The 19,746-nt window shown below is 43.1% G+C and overlaps 3 protein-coding genes and 1 pseudogene across 4 annotated transcripts in view; 3 read left to right on the plus strand and 1 right to left on the minus strand.

The window, feature by feature from the left end:
- LOC127001805 (uncharacterized) overlaps window positions 1–16,363 on the minus strand; it is a 62,604-nt gene extending 46,241 nt beyond the window's left edge. For both annotated transcript variants that reach the window (XM_050867012.1, XM_050867011.1), the window contains exon 1: window positions 15,669–16,363. The gene's annotated coding sequence lies outside the window, so the exon portion shown is untranslated. The remainder of the gene's footprint in view (window positions 1–15,668) is intronic.
- On the plus strand, window positions 3,019–4,269 carry LOC127001808 (piggyBac transposable element-derived protein 4-like; annotated as a pseudogene).
- LOC127001807 (uncharacterized) lies at window positions 5,183–6,509 on the plus strand. Its single transcript, XM_050867014.1, has one exon. The coding sequence runs from the start codon at window positions 5,183–5,185 to the stop codon at window positions 6,503–6,505; it is 1,323 nt and encodes a 440-aa protein (XP_050722971.1). The 3' UTR covers window positions 6,506–6,509.
- On the plus strand, window positions 6,509–11,321 carry LOC127001806 (uncharacterized). Its single transcript, XM_050867013.1, has 6 exons — window positions 6,509–7,340; window positions 8,966–9,219; window positions 9,325–9,482; window positions 9,634–9,793; window positions 10,092–10,286; window positions 10,663–11,321. Exons 1-5 carry the CDS (start codon window positions 6,549–6,551, stop codon window positions 10,192–10,194), a joined length of 1,467 nt encoding a protein of 488 aa, XP_050722970.1. The 5' UTR covers window positions 6,509–6,548; the 3' UTR covers window positions 10,195–10,286; window positions 10,663–11,321.
- Window positions 16,364–19,746: the final 3,383 nt, after the last annotated feature.

The raw sequence follows: 19,746 nt of genomic DNA on the forward strand, positions 1-19,746 counted from the left end.
ACCTACACTATGTACTGCCTGGGGGAAGGGATGGCATGCTCCTCCCTTCTCCTTTGTGGTGAAAATCAACAATAAACATATCAATCAATCAATCAATCAATCAGCTAGGTATTTATCAATGGGGGGGGGGGAGGGGGAAGCACTGATGAATATGAGGGGGACTAGGTAAATGGAGCTCAGGACCATTCTGATGCTACATGGAAGGTTACTGGGACATTTTCTGAAATCAGATCAGAGGTGGGTATGAGGTTATGGCTAGTGGAGGGGTACATGCCCCCCTGGTCACTAGTGTCCACACCCTGTTGAAATGCCAGAATTTGCTCTTTACTACACTTCCACACAACCACAGCATGTAACGAAACATATGAGAAATTAATCCAGACAAGGAAAGGTTTTGCCGGCGCCGGGGATTGAACCCGCGACCAGCGAGACAGGAGAGCCACTCCTTAACCAGTTGGCCAAGGACGTACCCCCTCGCAGAGGGTGTTATGGGAGGCTCGCCCATCAGGCTTAGTCGCCGCACTACACGGCTCCCCATTCCTATGTAGATTAATTTCTGTGTGTTGAGTTCCCATTTTCTATGAACATCGGAGAGCATGGGCCATCACTCTACCTGTTACCCACTCGGGGTGACACAACAGAATCACAGGAGAGGATGCCACCGCCTTGCCACCAGTGAAATGCCAGAATTTTGCTCTTCACTATGCTCCAACATGACCACCGCGTGTAACGATACACGAGAAATTAACCCAGACAAGGAAAGGTTTTGCTGGTGCTGGGGATCGAACCCGCGACCAGCGAGACGGGAGAGCCACTCCTTAACCAGTCGGCCAAAGAGGTACCCCCTCGCAGAGGGAGTTATGGGAGGCTCGCCCATCAGGCTTAGTCGCCACACTACACTGTGACTCCAAGTTTAACCTGGTAGCTGCAGGGATCATGTTTCTTAAAGGCGAGAAAAATGAGAAAAAATCATCACTCAAGCAAACCGTTTTATAATATATATCAACACATTTAGGGTAGGTGGTGGCCGAAGTGATAGCGTACTGGATCCACATTCGCCGCGTGATGGACGACGCGGGTTCGAATCCTCACGCTACCACTCAGATTTTTCAGTCACCGCCGAGTGGCTTAAAACTATCCACATGCTGTCCTGAAGACCACCCATCAACCCGGACTCTAGAGGAAGCCGTCCAAGCGAATCAAGAACGAGTTCCAGGGGGCAGCATGAGCCAATGCAAGATGGCGCCACTATAAACACTCGCCTGCGCCAGAACGGGCTGGGCCGACCATCAGGCCCCACCTGGAAGAAACCTTGGGCCGACCATCAGGCCCCACCGGGGCCATGTTGGAGCATAGTGAAGAGCAAAATTCTAGCATTTCACTGGTGGCAAGGCAGTGGCATCCTCTCCTCTCCATGTTGTCATGTGGCAATCCACCATACAAGATCCAGGTTATAAACTAATCAATTTAGTTTACCCTCTTTATGTCTCTCCCCTAATTTGTGTGATGGTGAAGATAACTAATAATGAAATGTAGACGGATTTCTTATTTTCATGTAAAGAAGAAATCCATCATACATTACATTAACCTGGTAGAAGCGACGGGCCAAATATTTGCCATGATTTAAACCCCCCAAAATAGATGCTGCATAAACTGATCACAAATGCGTTGATATATATTATGAAATGGTTTGTGTGAGTGATGATTTTTTCTTATTATTCTCGCTTAGAGGGGCCTTTAAGAAACATGATCCCCGCAGCTACAGGGCTAATAATATATGACGGATTTCGACATCAAATTCTTCCTTATTCTTGAAAAGCGTCAAGGCTGGGTAGCAGCTGTCACAGGTTTATTTTGTAACCAAAACCATCCTGTAACAATGATATCTGAGTGAAAACAATATTACTATCAACTGCATAGTTATGTGAGGGGCATGCTAATATACAGTCCATGCAGATAGTCACATATTTGTTCAACATTTAGCCATTTCTCAACCACTCGTAGCTTCAAGCTAGCCGAAGTAAATGAGTTAAACTGCACATTTCATAATCAAACTATTTATGTTTAGTTACGCCTTAAAGAGCTAGTGAGAAGGAGTTTGCCTGAGGAACTTTTTGATATTGGCGGCTTTTCGTGATTTTTTAACACGTTAACCGCGTTTGGCAACTCAGCGGTCTCGCCCCCCACGCGGAACCTTCAAGCTGCCGCCACATCAGTGTCCGTTGGACTTTCGCAGAGAGAGGAGGTACGTGTCTTCCTGAGAGCTTTGTCTGCTGTATGGAGCGTTAAAATCCATGGTACATATATGTACCGAATCGCAGACCACTAATATTGTTTTTTCTCTCTTGCGTATTGGTACATCAGTGTACCAGGCACATATTCCAGTTCATGATGCACTGATGATAATTATTTTCTTGTTCCGCTTTTTGCTGTAGTTTTTATGATGCCTGTATGAGTTAGAATCGATACAATATCCTACATATTGATCAGCTATACATAAAACTATTAATGCTTTTCCTTCTTCTTTTCAACAGACATGAATGCAGATTTATTTTATGGAGGACGACCAGATACCTCATCTGAAGATTCAGATGATTCAGATTTCTCAGTCAGTTCAGATGACCCAGGTGATGATCTCTGATGAAAGTGAGGAGTCCGAAACAGGTGAAGATCAGGATGGACAAGATGAAACGCCAGATGGAAATGATTCATCAGGAAGAAATGGAAACAACACTCGACCTGAATGGTTACCTGTATCTTCAAAACAACGCATGCATGCCTTTACTGGGAAGGAAGAAATGAGTGTCACTGTAAATAATGCAGATGATGAAACTGAGGTGCTGCCTATAGATCTATATGCTCTCTTTGTATCTGATACCATCATTGATATGATTGTTCTTGAAACTAATAGGTATGCACAACAAGAAATTGATGCTGCAAGAGTAACACGTAGGTCAAGATTAGTGTCGTGGAAACCTACTGACAGAGAAGAAATGAAGAGATTTTTGAATTGTGATTTACATGGGATTAGTTGTAAAGCCAGAAATTCAACTCTACTGGTCTAAAAGTACCTTATATGATGACCCCTTTGTACCAAAGCTGATGTCAAGGGAAAGATTTGAAATTCTCTATAGATGTCTGCATTTTGTAGACAACACAGCTCATCTAAATTCTCAAGATAAATTGTACAAGGTCAGACCACTGATTGACTTACTGGTTAATAATTTTCAGTCTGTGTACAAACCTGGCTCCAAACTTGTTGTTGATGAAAGCATGGTGCCATTCAGAGGGAGATTAGGCATCAAACAGTACATACCAGGTAAAGCTCACAAATATGGAATGAAGGTGTACAAAGCTTGCACACCTGAAGGATATACATGGAATTTGGAGGTTCATGTAGGGAAGGGTGATAATACTGCTGGCCTAAATTCAACAGAATCACGTGTGGTAAACTTATGTAATGAAATGTTAGGTAAAGGATGCACTATTTACAGTGATAATTATTACACCTCAGTCATCCTGGCAGAGTACTTGTTGGTCAAGAAAACTTACATTTGTGGAACTGTCAGGCCAGGTAGGAAATATTTGTGCAAAGAAGTAGTGAAAGCAAAGTTGAAGAAGGGAGAAATGAAGGCAGCTGAAAACAGACAAGGAGTAAAGTTATACAAATGGAAAGATAAGAGAGATGTCTTGACACTATCAACAGTGCCTGAGCATGGTAATGGCTTACTTCCAAGTGGAAAGAAGAACAGAAAAGGAGAAGAGATTGTAAAACCTGAAAGTGTCATTGAGTACAATAAGGCAAAAAAAGGTGTTGATGTTGCTGATCAACTCAGTTCCTATTACTCGCCACTACGAAAATCACGGAAGTGGTACAGGAAGCTGGCTCTGGAAATGATTGCTGGGATTTCAGTAACAAATGCTCAAATTCTATTCAATAAATATTGTTCAGCAAAACAAGTAGGTGTGAGAGCCTTCACAGAGTCTGTAGTTCTGTCTCTTACTAAAAACATTCATGAAGAAATTACAAGATCAGGGAAGAGGACTTCTGATATATCGGGTGCAAGAAAAGAGCACACTCTTCAGGAAGCAGATGGACAAAAGAAGAACACAAGGAAGCGATGCAGATGATGCTATGAAAAGATATCACAGAGTGAGGGATACAAGGTGGCCACAAACAAGGCTAGGAGAGTGTCAACCTTTTGTAATGAATGTGATGGCCAGCCACACCTTTGCATTCCATGTTTCAATGAAAAACATGATGCATAATATGTAAAACACACACTGAAAAATCAAACATTAGGATAATCTATTTATTCCAAACATAATCTTTTCTGTTATGAAATCATATATTTTTCTTACTTTTTTGCTACGTGGAATTTTCTTTACACCAGTAAAATGTAGAGTTAAACATTTGGATATTCCAAGGAATGAGTAGAGTTCAGGAACATTATTTTTCATATTGTTATGAGGGGACAATTTTTCTTTAATTATAAATCTTAATAAAATTTACTTTTTAACATTACTTGCCATAAAAGGCACATTGGATCTTATAATTTGAAAGTAAAATGTCACAAAACTTTATTTATTTTTCAAGTCTGTTTTCTTTTAATTTTGCATTTATACTTATTACCTCATCATTTTTAATTTATTACCTGGTACCATTACAAGGCATCTGCAATTATAATAAATACAAATTTACATACAAATTGTTTTTATACCCCTTTTTGCAAAGGTTTACAGAAAGTGTGTTTCGGGCCACATATGTACCAATACGCAACAAGTGAAACATCTGCTCGGTACACCGGTGGCCCAATACGCGGTTAACGTGTTAATAATGTTATGTATGCCTACACTAAGGTTTTAACTCTGTTTCAAGTAATTTGGTGCCTTCTTCCCCAGAAAAAAATAAAAATAAATAAATATTAATGCTGAATAAATAACTGAATTTCTATTTCTCCTCAACAGCCACAAACAGACCCTCTGCATTATTGGGGTGGTGATCTCTAAGGATTCAACGTAGCAACATACTAGGAGTTAAGGCACGGAACACTTCAGAACAAGCTAGAATGATGAAAGACAGCCTACACCTTTCCTGCAGAACTGAAGAAGCAGCATTTATTTTTAACAGCATCCACATCTATCAGTTCCTTCAGCAAGACCCACCACTTCACAAACGACAATGTCACTAAAACCCTCCCCTGGTGGAATAGGAGACGAGGATCGCAGGGTGTTCAGACTCATCAAGATATTGGCTAGTGAAGGTCGTCATGCCCTTCACTTTGTATTCAAGTGGGGATGCAAGAAAAAATCCACAGAGTCAATAGGAGACTACTTAAAAAATGAGAAAAAAATGACCAATAAGGATTACAAAAATAGATTTGACACTATGATGCAGAAAACAATCAATAAGGATCCTTCTGGAGAGTCTTATGATGTTAGCCTTATTTTTGCTTGCATCAAGTGGGGTTGTGATCAGCTTGCAGAAGCAAATGTTAAATGGCTGGAAGGGCAAGAAAACTTGGAATCCCTCTGCACAAAAGTTAAAAATATGAGGAATCGACTGTTTCATGGGGAGGAAGTACCTAATGATGCTGTTATGAATGAAAAGTGCAAAGACATTACAGAAGTATTAAAGAATGTAGTTAACAAAGCTGGGAGTAAGTATGGAGTGTCTGATGATGAAGTTAAAAGTACTCTCAAGGAAATAAATACCCAGGTCTGTCATATTATGACCGCACGCCTAGGAGACAAAGATATTAATGCACTGTTAAAATTTAGAGAAGAACGGAAGAAATCCATTCTTAAAATTGGAAGAGAGGAGTTGTCAGAGCAATATAAAGATAGATCAAAGATTGATCCAGCATCCTTTGTGACAGGGAAGGAACGGCTGGATGTTAAAAATGTGTTTACTAAGCTTGAAGTCATATGTGAGAACAAGCAAGAAACTCATGAAATGGGATACAAGGAGCTGCTTGAGGTGAAGACTGAACTTGAGGAGAAGCCAACAGTCATAATAGTGGAAGGTGATGCAGGAGCTGGCAAAACCACTTTAACAAAACTGATCCTGTCAGACTGGGCTGCTGAAAAATCCACCATTTTTAAAGGTCTTGAAGACTATGACTTGGTTTTCCGGGCTGAAGGAAAAAAAAGGATCTCCTCTTACTTAGGGCTAATTCAGGGCCTCCTGCCAACAGCTTCATACAAATTTGATGATGCTGACCTAGTTAGGTCTGTACTTCAGCTGAAGGTCTTGCTTGTCATGGATGGCTTTGATGAACTAAATACAGACTCTGAGAAGCTTATCAAAGAACTATTAGACCAACAAATACCAAGTAGCAAAGGTCACTTGCAACTCCTGATCACCACAAGGCCCAGCAAGCTCTCTGACCTTTGCAATGTTCTTGGTGCACACACTAAGAAGATTCAAACAAAGCTAAAAGGAATATCTTTGGAAAACAGAGTGGAATTTGTATCAAAATTACACGATGAAATGATCAAATGACCTCTTGAAACAGTCCCAGGCCCGCCTTGGTGAGCACTATCGAATGCCTCTCAACCTCACACTTCTCACCTACCTCTGGGCCTCTGACCCCACCAAAGTGAATCCTGAAACAACCTCAACTGGCCTCTACATTGCCTTCCTGGAGCTGATTGAGTCTCGCTTGCAGACACGACTCCAGGAAAGGTTAAGTTGTGTGGATCTGCCCAAAGGTAGAAGTCAAGAAGTAGTAAGGGAGTTTCAGAAAGATTTGTACAGAGTTTGCATGGACACGCTTCTATCAGACTCAATGCAGCTCTCTACTGAATCAAAAGATGTACTGGAAAAGAAATGCAAAGACTTAAAAGTCCCTTTCAATGAAATAATTGAAGCCTTTCTTGTAGTTGAAAAGGAGTGGACAAGCAGTGGCTACAAGACTGAACTGACTGTGCCTCACAAAAGCATTTTAGAATTTTATGCTGCAAATCAATTCATTAATAAACTAAGGAATGATAAACCAGAGGATATTGTATCTTTGTTGATGAAGAATTATGGCAAAACAAGGGATGAAATAGAAAATTTCCTTGGGAGCCCTAAACCAGAAGATGTAAAGTTGCTGAAAAAGACTTGCAATGATCTTCTAAAAACAGACCAAAACCTGGCCAAGTATGATAACATGCTCTTACACCTGACAGGTCTGTTGACTCATCAGTGCCCTGACATGTTACATAGGTATGCTGAGGAGCTTGTTGATATACTGAAGGAAGCCGAATTCAAGGGAACCAAATGGCTTGACATACTTGTGGAAGCCAAATGTGATGACACGCTGGCCACCCTCCTAGCTCCACTAAATGACCTCGTGAGTAGTTATGAACTCAAGCCATGTCTTATTACTTAGATGCAATGGAAACACTACCATTACACTCAAACAACACTTCTGCATATGTGCACAGGCAAAGGATGGGAGGAGGGCGACATGTCTCTTAAGTCTCTGACGCTTTACGGCAGTGGTTCCCAACCTTTTCTAGTTTGCGGCACCCTTGGCAAGCCTTTCAAAACTTCCCGGCACCCTTATAAGGAAATACATATTTAAAATCTCCGTTGTTTTTTTATTATATATATTTTTTTCATTTCGACATTTTGCATCGATGTAACAACACCTTGATGAACAAACGACTCACGAACTCAGCTAGTTAGCAATACATACCAGGTATGTATTGCTAACGAGCTGAGGGAGGAGGATATGTCATACCTTCTGCTTCCTTTGCGTCACCAATCAGTACTGAGACATTCTGGGCTCTGGCCAGTGGCGACTGTCAGCGCCTGCCCTGTACGTGTGTCATACGCGTCAGTCTACAACCCTCACTCCCCTCCCGCCAAGCTGTTCTCTCCAGTGTCCGTACAATTATTACACAGCAAAATCATATAATTAGTATTGTTCTCCTGGATTGTAATTTTCCATAAGTACAAATTATTATACAAATTCAATGAAAAGTAGCTAAGTTGAAAATTCGATCGCTAAATTGTGCAGCAGCAGCAGAAGCAGAGAGAGTGAAGTTAATGCAATTTTTTCCCCTGAATTTTGGCGGCACCCTCAAAAGATCTCACGGCACCCCTTGGTGCCGCGGCACACCGGTTGGGAATCACTGCTTTACGGGTTAACAGCTATAGTCACACAACTGTCAACAAACCTTTTAGTACTCATTAATGGTATATTGTTCTTATTGAGTGCTGTAATTTTCCACTTAATCTGTTTGACATTCATGCTATGGCAACAAGTGGAGAATTATGGCCTGTTTAGTGTGGACAAATGTCACCAATACCCTCTACTCCATCTTGCCGATCTTTTTATGACACCATAATTATGAGTGTACAACTGGCAACTTGAGGGAAGCAGGAAGCTGATTTGACCCATGAAAGAATTCAGATCTTTACAAAAGCATGGCCAACTTTGTTGTACCACTCCAAATTTAGACACAAGCTCCTCCCACTTATAATAAAATCGATTGCTGTCATATTTATTAATCATGATTGTAAGAGCCTCTGGTGCAGTGGTTAGCATTCCTGACTATGACTCTGCTGGCCTGGGTTCGAATCCCAGCCTTGGCAGTCTGCTTGCAGTCCACTCATCTGTTCATCCTTCCTTTTGGGATGGTCAGTAAATGGGTACTTGGGGAAGGTAAACTGTGGTAACCCGGATGTTGCACTGGCCGTATGTCGGGTTAAGGGTTCTCCCCCACCACCGGGTCAAAGAGCCAAAAGGATGGAGATGAGCAGTGTCGCCACGTGCAGCTATAGCGTATGCTCCCAACTCTACTTCTATAATTGTAATTGTAATCTGGAGTTTGCCAAGTAATCATATTTGAATATAATAGCCGTGTAATCTCCCCAGGCTTGCCATCAACTCACAATGCAGGAAACATTGAAACATCTTGATCAGCCTCTGTCATGAACACAGATTAACATGTTTTGTTCTGCCCTCAGTGCCTCATAGTCCACGATGGCCATATGGGAGCTGCCCTTGCACTGTTCAAGCACCTGGACACCAAAATCTCTGTGCAGGTTACTCTGGAGAATGAAGTGACCTACATTCCACGTCTAGATGATATGTTGTGCCAGCTCTCGCAGAGGGACTGTGCAGTGGAAATTTTCTTCCAACACCAATGGAAGAATAAGGAATGTGGCTCTTCTGATGAATACCTAGGCAAGCTGCAGCCTGGGGGTTGCAGGAGTCATGGGTACGGAAACTGGAAATACTTGGGGGAATATTGAGGCAGTGTCTTAATGAATTCTTCCAAAGCACAGAACACTCCCTTCATAACATGCTACATTTGTTTCTGCAGGTGCAGAGTGACTAAATTCACAGGCCATCTGGGCACACTTTCCTGCCTGCCAGAGACCACAACAAAGCTGAAGATTGCCTTTGCCAACACTGAACATGCCAAGCAACTTCTGGTGGAACTGAATGACTTGAACAAAAGATGTGATATCACATATATAGGTGAGAAGATGGCCAGGCACTTTATAAAGTGGTCTATGATACCTTCTCTTGAAACTTATTTCAGGAAACATAATATATTTTTCAAATGCAACTTTTATGGTTAACTTTATAGTGTTTTCTGAATATTAAAACTACCCTCTTGATTTGGCAGGAATCCACGTGATGTCAGAGGTGAGGCCTGATGGCCTGACGCCTCTGCCTGTTCCAAAACCCCTTGAGGAAAAAGAGATTGGCAGTCTTTGGCTCTCTGGGGTAGATAAAGACTGGGAGATGAAGTGTGGAGTGATTCGTGCACTCCTTCCTGATGAGTGGTAAGTCAAATCTTACACTTGTGCTGGGAAAAATGGCAATTACATTAGTTTTAACACATCTCTCCCTTTGATATGGAATTTTATTTCTCATGGACTCTGATTTTATCAAAAAAAAATTATGAATTTCCTTCACTGATTATTTTTTTATATCAAATACTAATAAGTAGATTGCACTTTATTGACTTGATAGAACATCTGGCACCAAATGGACATCAAATTTAGCAGCAAACATGTTATTCAAGTGTTCCACAGCCAGAGTACTTCACTGTAATGATCAGCAAAACCAATGGTCTTGCAGGATGTTCAACTCCATTAGGTTCCCTCAATGCAACTTTACTGCCGAGCGTTGCACTGACATCCTTAAGTGCCTGAAGGAGCTAGGAGTAAAGGTGAATGAGTAAGGAGGCATTCGCTTCTTCTCCACTTTCGAGAAAAATGAACTATCGGATCTTAAGAAGTTTGCCAGGCAAAGTCTTGGCTGTGCCCTGTACTGGTAAGGCCTAATTCAAGTATTATGAATCCTCTCATGCATACAGTGGGGAAAAAGGGAATTAGGAGAGTTACTTCACTAAAAGAAATTAATAAAGTGTCAAACATAAATAAAAGAACTTATAAGAACACTAATTGTAACTATTTAGAGCTAAACTGTAAGATGTGATGCCAAACTCCATTTTTATTGGTACTGGACAAGCTAAAGCAATGTGGGTTAGTCCAAGTTATTTGGAAGACCTTGTGAACAGTACTGGAAGAGCAAGGTTCAGGAATAAAAAAGTAGGACAATTAAAGTCAACAATGGAATAAAAGTTGAGCTGAATACTTTAAAATGACCCACAAAATGTGGTGTTTATAAACAAAAAATTTTCCCACAGCTCTGATGAGTCCAGCGTGTGGTACCCTGACTGGTGAGACAGGAAGCCTTCATGTGGCGACACATTGCAGAGTTAATGAATGGCCCAGGCCAAGATGGGGCGTGGGATTCAGCGTCTCCCATGCAGAGGCCCTTTGTGATTTGAGGCTGTCAAGTACTGGGCTTTCATTCATTAAAGTAAGTAAAGGTTAAGTTTGGGGCATATTCTACAGTGGCTACATTGGCCCTCATCTTCACCCTCCCAGCCCTGGAGCCTGTGGTGGGTAAGGAGCTGAGAACCCACAACCCAGGGCCACAGGGCCAGTGTGATGGTTTAAGGGCAACAAAGAGTGGAAAATAAAAAAGAAGCCCGCTGCTCACCGCTCCCATAGGTTACCACAGTTTACATTTAATGAAGTGGAGATAAGCACTGAGGCCACATGCAGCGACAGCATATGTCCCCAACTTTACCTTTGAAGGGGAGGATGAACAGCTGGGTGGGCTACATGCCAACTGCCCAGGCTGGGACTGAACCCCAGCCCGTAGATTCATAGACAGGTGTGCTAACTGCCACACCATGGAGGTGCTTTACTAAGTTGCAGTGAAATATGTTTTAGTATTTTCCTAGTGTGATGCCCAGTCACCTTCAAGGGTTTTGGTGTACACATTGCTGTTATGCATTCTTTTTTTTTTTTTTTTTTTTTTTTTTTTACGTTGTTGCCTATTGCGCCGGTAGGCATCTTCCCGGTGGGGCCTGATGGTCGGCCCAAGGCTTCTTCCAGGTGGGGCCTGATGGTCGGCCCAGCCCGTTCTGGCGCAGGCGAGTGTTTTATAGTTGGTTTGCTCATTGGCTAATGAGCATAAAAAGATTATAAAACTCTTTACTCCAAACCAGGCTTGGATTCAAGTACAACTGATTATACCTGAGTACAAGTACAAGTACATCATAATACATATTACATATCCAAGTGTGAACAGGTCTCATTACTCTAGTTGAACTAGAGTACAAACACAAGTGCTTGAATCCAAGTACTGATATCAGTTAGCAGAGGTGGGAAAGTGTGGTACTTAATTAATACGTAGTGCAGTAGTATATATGTACCGCATCACCAAAAAAGTACCACACTACCACAAACTTTCTGAAAATACTGCACTACTGCGGACCACACTAAAAAATCCTGCGGTACTTTTTGCGGTACTTAGAAAAGCATCAAAGACACTTGCAGTGCAGCATGCTCACAGATTTTTTTATTTTATTTTTTTTTTTTTACAGTGAACCAGACTCAACCAGTCAATCGGGATCACTCATCAGAATCAGTGATTTAATCATTCTGACTTTTCAGTTATTGTTCAAAATTAAATACTAAATGAATAACTCAGAGTAAATCTGTTCGTTACTCAACCCAAGGCGGCGCGCCACGACTGCCTCTGACAATGACTGTACATGGCAGTGTACAACAGTACAAGCAAGCACTAACATGATCGCCGCTCAATCTCATGTCCCGTATTAATTTTTCTTTGATGCATAACATATACCATAGTACATATACTATATCTGTTTTTTAACTTCATTGTAACTTTATTTTCTCTCTCTCTCTCTCTCTCTCTTTGTCGGGTGACAGCCCATGAGTTTAGGTTCAGATATGGCAAGACAGTCTTAACGTTCCCTCGTTCCTTCCGTTCGTCCTTGGTTCCTGTCTGCCTCGATATTTTGTGCCATATTATTATTAATTTGCCTTCTTCCTGCCTCAATCTCATCCTTATCTTATTTTTCTTCCCCTTAGGTAAGCATGTTTTTAGATAACAAGACATCAAACAGCAGAGTTACCTTGACGTTAATGTGCAGCAAACGACGAAATAATTAAGTTCATAAATTACGATTTAGTACAGTTTGCCTTAAAAAGATGAAAATGGGTCATTTTGAAGCAGCAGCCGGAGGGGCCTCCCTATGATTGGCTGATGCTTCTGTAAACATATTCACTGCAAGGCCAATGACATCATCAACCAATCAGCGGCTTCACTGACTTAGCGCGCCTCTAACTACCATCTAAGGTTTGCTTCGTGGATCTGACATTAACATTGGTCGCTAAATCAATACTAGTGCGTAGTTATAATAGTTCATAGTTAGTGAGTATGTTTGTGGATGCCTGCCCAAAAGTGGTACAATAGAAGTTAATGGAAGGGTAATTGTGGAGATTCACTACGCGCCTCCAAAATACAATATTACGCCTCCATATTATACTTAGGGGACGAAATACATGTCCCTTAACCATAATATGAAGGCAGAAAAACTTAAAAGTAAAGAAAGAAAGAAAGTGAAAAGGCATATTACACATGTGCGCGCTGTTTGTTGTCGTCGGTGGCAGTGTTGTCAACGATCCGGTTAGTGATGGTACGCTAGGTTAGCGATGGTATGTTTAGTTAGCAGAGCTGGGACTACCGATTGACATTTGGGATCGGTACTACCGGCGGTAGATTACTGCTACCGATACCGATCATTCGGTATTTTGAAGAAACTACCGAATACCGCTACCGATCGCATGATTGGCAGTCAATCGGTATCGGTAGATTGAAAACGCGGCGGGACTTTTTGTTAAGACTTAAGAGAAGACGACCCCGGCAAAATGAAACGGACAAGTTTCAACACGTTCGAGCGCATCTATGGGAAGCAGTTAGCAGGAAATTCCAGGTATTACTTTGACGTCATCACGCTTAGCCAATCACCGGCCGTTCTGGGCGTTCTCAGCCAATCAGAGGCAGCCACGACCTAGCAGATTCTCGCTCCCGCCAAAAGTTTTGGGGGGAGCCCCACTCTTGTTTGGCCTGCCGACGCGAGTAGCCTACACCTACGCTCTAGCTCCTACGCTCTCGACAACGTGCTCAGCCTCATCGCCTAGTGTTTTTTAAGTGGCAGCGTTTTAAGTCCACCCGCCGCGGCAGCAGCACTTAATCGTTTTGTGCTTTTAACTTTTCAAGTGATTTTCCTTTTTTAAACTTTATTTTACATTAAAAAAGTTTTGATCAAGTCAGTGAACTATTTAATCATATTGTTACGAACCAGAGGTTAGGATATGCTGTGTGTTGAGTGAGTGTTTTGTATGTGGCGCGGCGGGGCCCGTGTGTAGGAGTGTGTGAACCCTGTAAGAGGGACGCGGCAGAGTGAGGCTAGTCACGTAAGCCAGTGTCACGTGTGAGGCAGCGTGGGGGAGAGGTGAGGTGTGGAGGCAGCGTCTCCTTCCCCCTGTGGACTTGAGGACGTGTCCTGGGCAGAGGCCATGGGAGTGAGGCTCTGTTAGGTTAGGCTCCAAATTGATGACACAAACTTAACGTGCTTTGTAAACTCATTGCTTACTGACTACTTCTATGGCTGTTGTCTTGTATGGCTGTTCTATGGAAGTTGTCAGGGAGTTGGTCGACATCGTCAGTCCAACCCCTACGCGGGAGGCAGCTGCTGATCAGGGTGGCAATCAGTACTTCTGCTATGGGCCTTCTACTTCCACCACCCCAGCCAACAAATCTACGCTGGAGGAGGCCATCAAGCTGGAGGTCATCAACTGGGCCAGGACCAGGGACCACGTCGTCAGGAAGGAGCAGTTTCCTGCCGGCCACCGCGACGCCTGGGTGAAGTTGTTTGTCAAATACAACACCTCCCTGCCCAGTTCCGCTGCCGCTGAGAGGTTGTTCAGCACCGCCGGCAACATCCTCCGCCCCAAGAGGTCCTCCCTGACTGCCAACAACTTTGAGCAGTTGGTGATGTTGAAGGGCAACAGCGAGCAGTTCAAGACATTCCTCAAGGAGGACCTCAAGAAGGGCGCCGACACCGACCTGGAGTAGGAGGCTCAAGACTGCTTCAGTTGTAATTTTTTTTTGTGTTGGGAAGAAATTTATTTTGTGAAAGTTAATAAATAATGCTGTATTGTCTAGTTTGTTTAAATTTAATTTTTTTTCAGTTTGATGTTTATTTTTTGAGGGAGAAATTCATTTATTAAATAAGTTATGTATTTTTGAACTTAAAAAAGGTATTAAAAGACTCTAATTTACTTCTATTCTTAAGTTAACCGAAATAAGAGAGAAATAACTTAAAAAGTGTGTTATGGGCCTTTAAAAGCATTTTTTTATTATATAATTATAGAGTTTTTTAATCTACCGATACCGAATCTATACCGATCGGTAGATTTCTGAAAAATCTACCGATCTACCGATACCGATTGGACGCGGCTCGCTACCGACTACCGATACCGGTGGTAGATTTTTTCTACAGAATCCCAGCTTTGTTAGTTAGCAATTAGCCCATGCATGTGAGACCAGGTCCACCACACATGGTTATTTATTTTTTTAGAACATGCACCTTTACCCAAACGGTTTTGTGAAGGTTTGGGCTGGGTATAGTATTAAGTAAAGGTGCGTGTTCTAAAAAAAAAAAAAAAATAACCATGCGTGGTGGACCTGGTCGCACATGTGTGGGCTAATCACTAACTAAACGTACCATCGCTAACCTAGCGTACCATCACTAACCAGATCGTTGGCAACACTGCTCACCTGCCGCCACTGCCGCCAACAAACAGCGTGTGTATGTATAATAAGCCTTTTCACTACCTTTACCACTTTTTCTTTACTTCTAAGTTTTTCTGCCTTCATATTATGGTTAAGGGACATGTATTTTGTCCCTTAAGTATAATATGGAGGCGTAATATCGTATTTTGGAGGCGTGTAGTGAATCTCCACAATTACCATTGTTGAGTGCAGTGCTTATAGAAAAGATTGAGAAGAGTTAGACAGACAAGTAGCTGAGAGCAAAGGAAGAGATGAGTGGGCGAAAAGGACGGAGAATGACATGGGCATTAGAACGGTGCTTGGACTGGCAGGAGACATGGACATGGACAGATCGATAGTGACACAAAAACTTTTTTGGTCAAGTGCTGGATTAAAAGAATTTTACCCAAGAATAGAAGTTGGAGAGACCCAAGCAGCGCTCCAAAGCTGAAAGGGAATCAATAAAGAAGACAAAAACACTATCCACTTTCTTACCGTTTGGCATCTTTGGGGAAACAATGTAGGCGAATTCCAAGCTCTCGTTTCTTGCCGCAAGCACAGCAAACATTCCTTTGTACTCTAGGGGACATGACAGTGTTCCGCCGGGGGCTGCAAGTAATGGCATGGGCTTCTAAGAGGGAGGAAGATCACGAAGGGCTCTCTCTGATAAACAAAACATTCACCACCACCTACAAAACTCCCTCGCGGCAGCTTTGTGTTTGAGTATCGTTGAGAGGACGGAGCTTGATCTTAATGTCATAGGCATGATGATGATGACATAGACTTGCTCTTGCTCTTGCTGTACAGCTGACCCGTTGGAGAGTCATATTATATGATCATGATATGCAATGTGTATAAAGGCGGACACACACTATGTGATGCGGCCTGTCCGGCGGCCGAAAGTGGGCTGAGACTCGTCGGCCGGATGAAGCATACACACTGTGAGGCGGCCTCACGGAATACCGGGCGGCGGCCGTCACTCTGAGCTCCACCGCCGCAGCGACAACAACAATTATTAACACAATTTATGTTTTATGTCCACAAACATGGACGGCCCTTGTACAGATCAATAAAACAGATCCAAAAGTCTTTATTTATCCAGACATCAGACATCGTGGAGCGTAAATAATGTGTACACCACGGCTGTCAGCGTCGCTCTGAGATAATTCCCGCCTCAAGGCTGCGCCGCAACGTCAATATTACGTCATACACACTGTGAGGCCGCGGGCCGCGTCGGACGGAATTTCAAACATAAACAGAAGGCCATCCGGCCGCTTCGTGAGGCCGCACCGCACAAATTACACCCGTACACACTGCCTTAAAGGCCTCTAGCTCCGCCCACTTTTCGGCCGCCGGACAGGCCGCATCGCATAGTGTGTGTCCGCCTTAAGAGAGCTGATTCACAAGAATCACAAGCTAAAATTAGAATGGGGAATATACACAATGAGAGACAGATACCATGCAATTATATGCTATCATTGTCAGAGATATGGCCATCTTGAGGCCAACTGTACTGCCAAGACCAATGGAGATGCCCCAAATTGTTTCAAATGCGCTGGCAATCATAAATCACAGGAGTACACCATGGCTGAGAAGAAATGCATAAATTGTGTGAGATACAAGAAGCCTGAAATCAACCACTCAGCGAGTGACCAGTGTTGTGTAGTTCTCCAGGCTGAAATTGAGAGAATTCGTAACATGACCGATCATGGCTATTAATTATATGTCGATCTGTACTCAAAGATAAATTGTGTGTGATGAATGTTCAGTGTGCTGGAAATAATTGTTGAATATTTAATTGTGATACTATAATGAAAATAGCGGACATGAACACTGAACTAGTTGTTATATGTGATATTATTCGTAAAAGAAATTAAGACACTCACTCACTCACTACAATGTTTGAGAATAAGTGCATTGAAGACTATTATAGCTAACGTTGAAATTGTTGACGGTCCTCGTAGAGCGCTGCATCAGCGGCGGAGCAGGGCCTGAAACCTCATCAACGGTAAACGGTAATCGGTTAGGCTAGAGTCCCTTCACCCCTTGACAGAGAATCCCGACATAGGCGGCCCTGTGTATACGGCTGCTGGGCGCCATTATTGGCCGCGCCGACTTCAAAGCACGGTGCCTCGCGGGTCATTTTTTCTTATTTTTGAGGTGGTGCCTAGCCTTCGGGCGTAGCAACATGCCACAGAGAGGCGACAAAAAGTGTATAATTTAACTACAAGGCCGGTGAGAAGACAGAGGTGTGGTAACAGTCAGTCGTCTTGGGAGGCACCATCGGTTATGACAGCAAGACACACACACTGCCAGTGTGTGTGTCTTGCTGTCATAACCGCCCTCCCTTTGTACTGTCTATGGAAATCATTGTGAGAGAGGCACAAGCACAACTACAAGGACTGGAACAATCGTGCACCTCAGGTCCAGACATCGAAGCTGATGAGGGAAGCTGTGGCCCTTTTGGCTAAAATTATTGGATGTGATCTCTTCCACAGGGCTCTAGCTGTTATTACAGACTCACAATGAATATTTAAGCTCCAGCTTAAAAGGAGCCGCGCGCCATCTACTTACCATTCTCACCTCAACACCAGATCTCTCTACTAGCTGCTGATGAAGGGTTAAGTACCCGAAATCCGGATCCAGCCAAATGACTAGCTACGGCGAAGTCATACAACTCCTATCAAAAGAGAATAGAACACTACTAAGACAAAAAGAAAGTACATTGAAAAAAATAATAAACGCCGACCTAGCCATCACTTTTAACAAAACATGTATCAGAAAAAATCTGCCCATAAAAAAAAAAAATGTGTATATATATATATATATATATATATATATATATATATATATATATATATATATATATATATATATATATATATATTTTTTTTTTTTACGTCGCGGCCTATTGCGCCGGTAGGCTTCTTCCCGGTGGCAGGATGGTTTGCCCCAGGGCCGAGAGAATACAGGGTCCACGCACGCGCACCTTAAGCCGATGAGGGCGGGGCTAGAGCTGTGACGTCACAGAGTGCGGGTTGCTCTCTCCCCTACCCCCTCCCCCTCTCTCAGGCTTCTCTCTCTCTCTCTCTCTCTCTCTCTCGCTGCAGCCCACAGGGTGCAGGTTGCTCTCTCCCTACCCCTACCCCTCTCAGGCTTCTCTCTCTCACCTGCAGCATATTACCACACTAATATTGTATGTAATCCAATTCTGACTGACTTTGAGGCTTATGTATTGCGGGTGGCTCTCTCCCCCCCCCCCGTCCCCGCCCGCAGGCGGGGGTCGCTCTCTCTCTCACCTGCAGCATAATACCACACTAATATTGTATGTAATCCAGTTCTTGCTAACGACTTTGAGGCTTATGTGTTGCGGGTGGCTCTTTCCCCACCCCCTTCCCCTCTCTATGGCTTCTCTCTCTCTCTCTCTCTCTCTCTCTCTCTCTCTCTCTCTCTCTCTCTCTCTCTCTCTCTCTCTCTCTAAGCAGCAGCATATTACCACACTAATATTGTAAGTAATAAAATTCTTATTGATGACCTTGATACTTTTTTACAGTATATATTATGAGAATATGCTGTCAGTTGACATTCTCACTGCACAAAGGATATGAAAGTGGTAGGGGACTAGGGGTCACATTTAATGATACCACTATCAAAAGTAACAAAACACTGGTGCATACTTCGGAAAAGGCATAATAATATGTTATGAGGCATCACTAAACGATGCGGGCGGCCTGAACCGGCAGCTGACCATGCAGTAGCGCACACCCCACCACGGTTGAACCCAGACTGGCCGCGGCAGCCACCTCGGACTCTTCCCTGCACGCACCCTGTGACGTCACGACCTGCGCGGCCCGGTGGAGTTTTTGGTGGCTCCTTGCGTGGACCCTGTATTCTCTCGGCCCTGCCTGAACGGGTGGCCGTCACGTATATATACAGTAATCCCTCGTTTATCGTGGGGGTTAGGTTCCAGAACCCCCCGTGATAGGCGAAATTCCGCGAAGTAGCGACCTTATATTTATTTTATTATTTATATAATTTATATATTATATTTTATGTTATTTATATAAGCACGCATATCTCTGTGAATCTTGCCTCAGCCCGTATGAACGAGGTCACCCAACCACTAGTTTCTCGAGAGATTCAAAGTCGGCTACATTTCACGGGAAACTCATCGAAATTCTTGTCAGAAACTCAATCACCAACATGTCGGTTACTTGTGTGGTCGGTAGGTTGTGGTCACAAGAAGAAGAAGAGCGGATCAGCTGTTCGGTTCAGTATATCTCCACGTGTTTATTCCAGTACCGCAAAGAGTTCCACGAAAATAAATAATCTTGGAGTAATCATTTTGAGCAAGTTTAAGACTTTCGTCTTGTTCAAGTGAAGTCATTGCCTCATCCTGTCTGGGTCCTCACTGCCAACTTCTCGAGCATTTAACGGTAGCAAGCTGTAACACACTCTCCATTTGTCTCCGAGCTAACCACTGACGAACCAACAAATGCTACGGTCGCTGAGCCAATCAGCGCCCAGGATACAGAACACAGTGCTCTGATTGGTCGCCTCCCATCCATCAGCC

The sequence above is a fragment of the Eriocheir sinensis genome, chromosome 21, assembly GCF_024679095.1.
Source record: "Eriocheir sinensis breed Jianghai 21 chromosome 21, ASM2467909v1, whole genome shotgun sequence".
In the NCBI taxonomy this organism is placed as follows: domain Eukaryota; kingdom Metazoa; phylum Arthropoda; class Malacostraca; order Decapoda; family Varunidae; genus Eriocheir; species Eriocheir sinensis.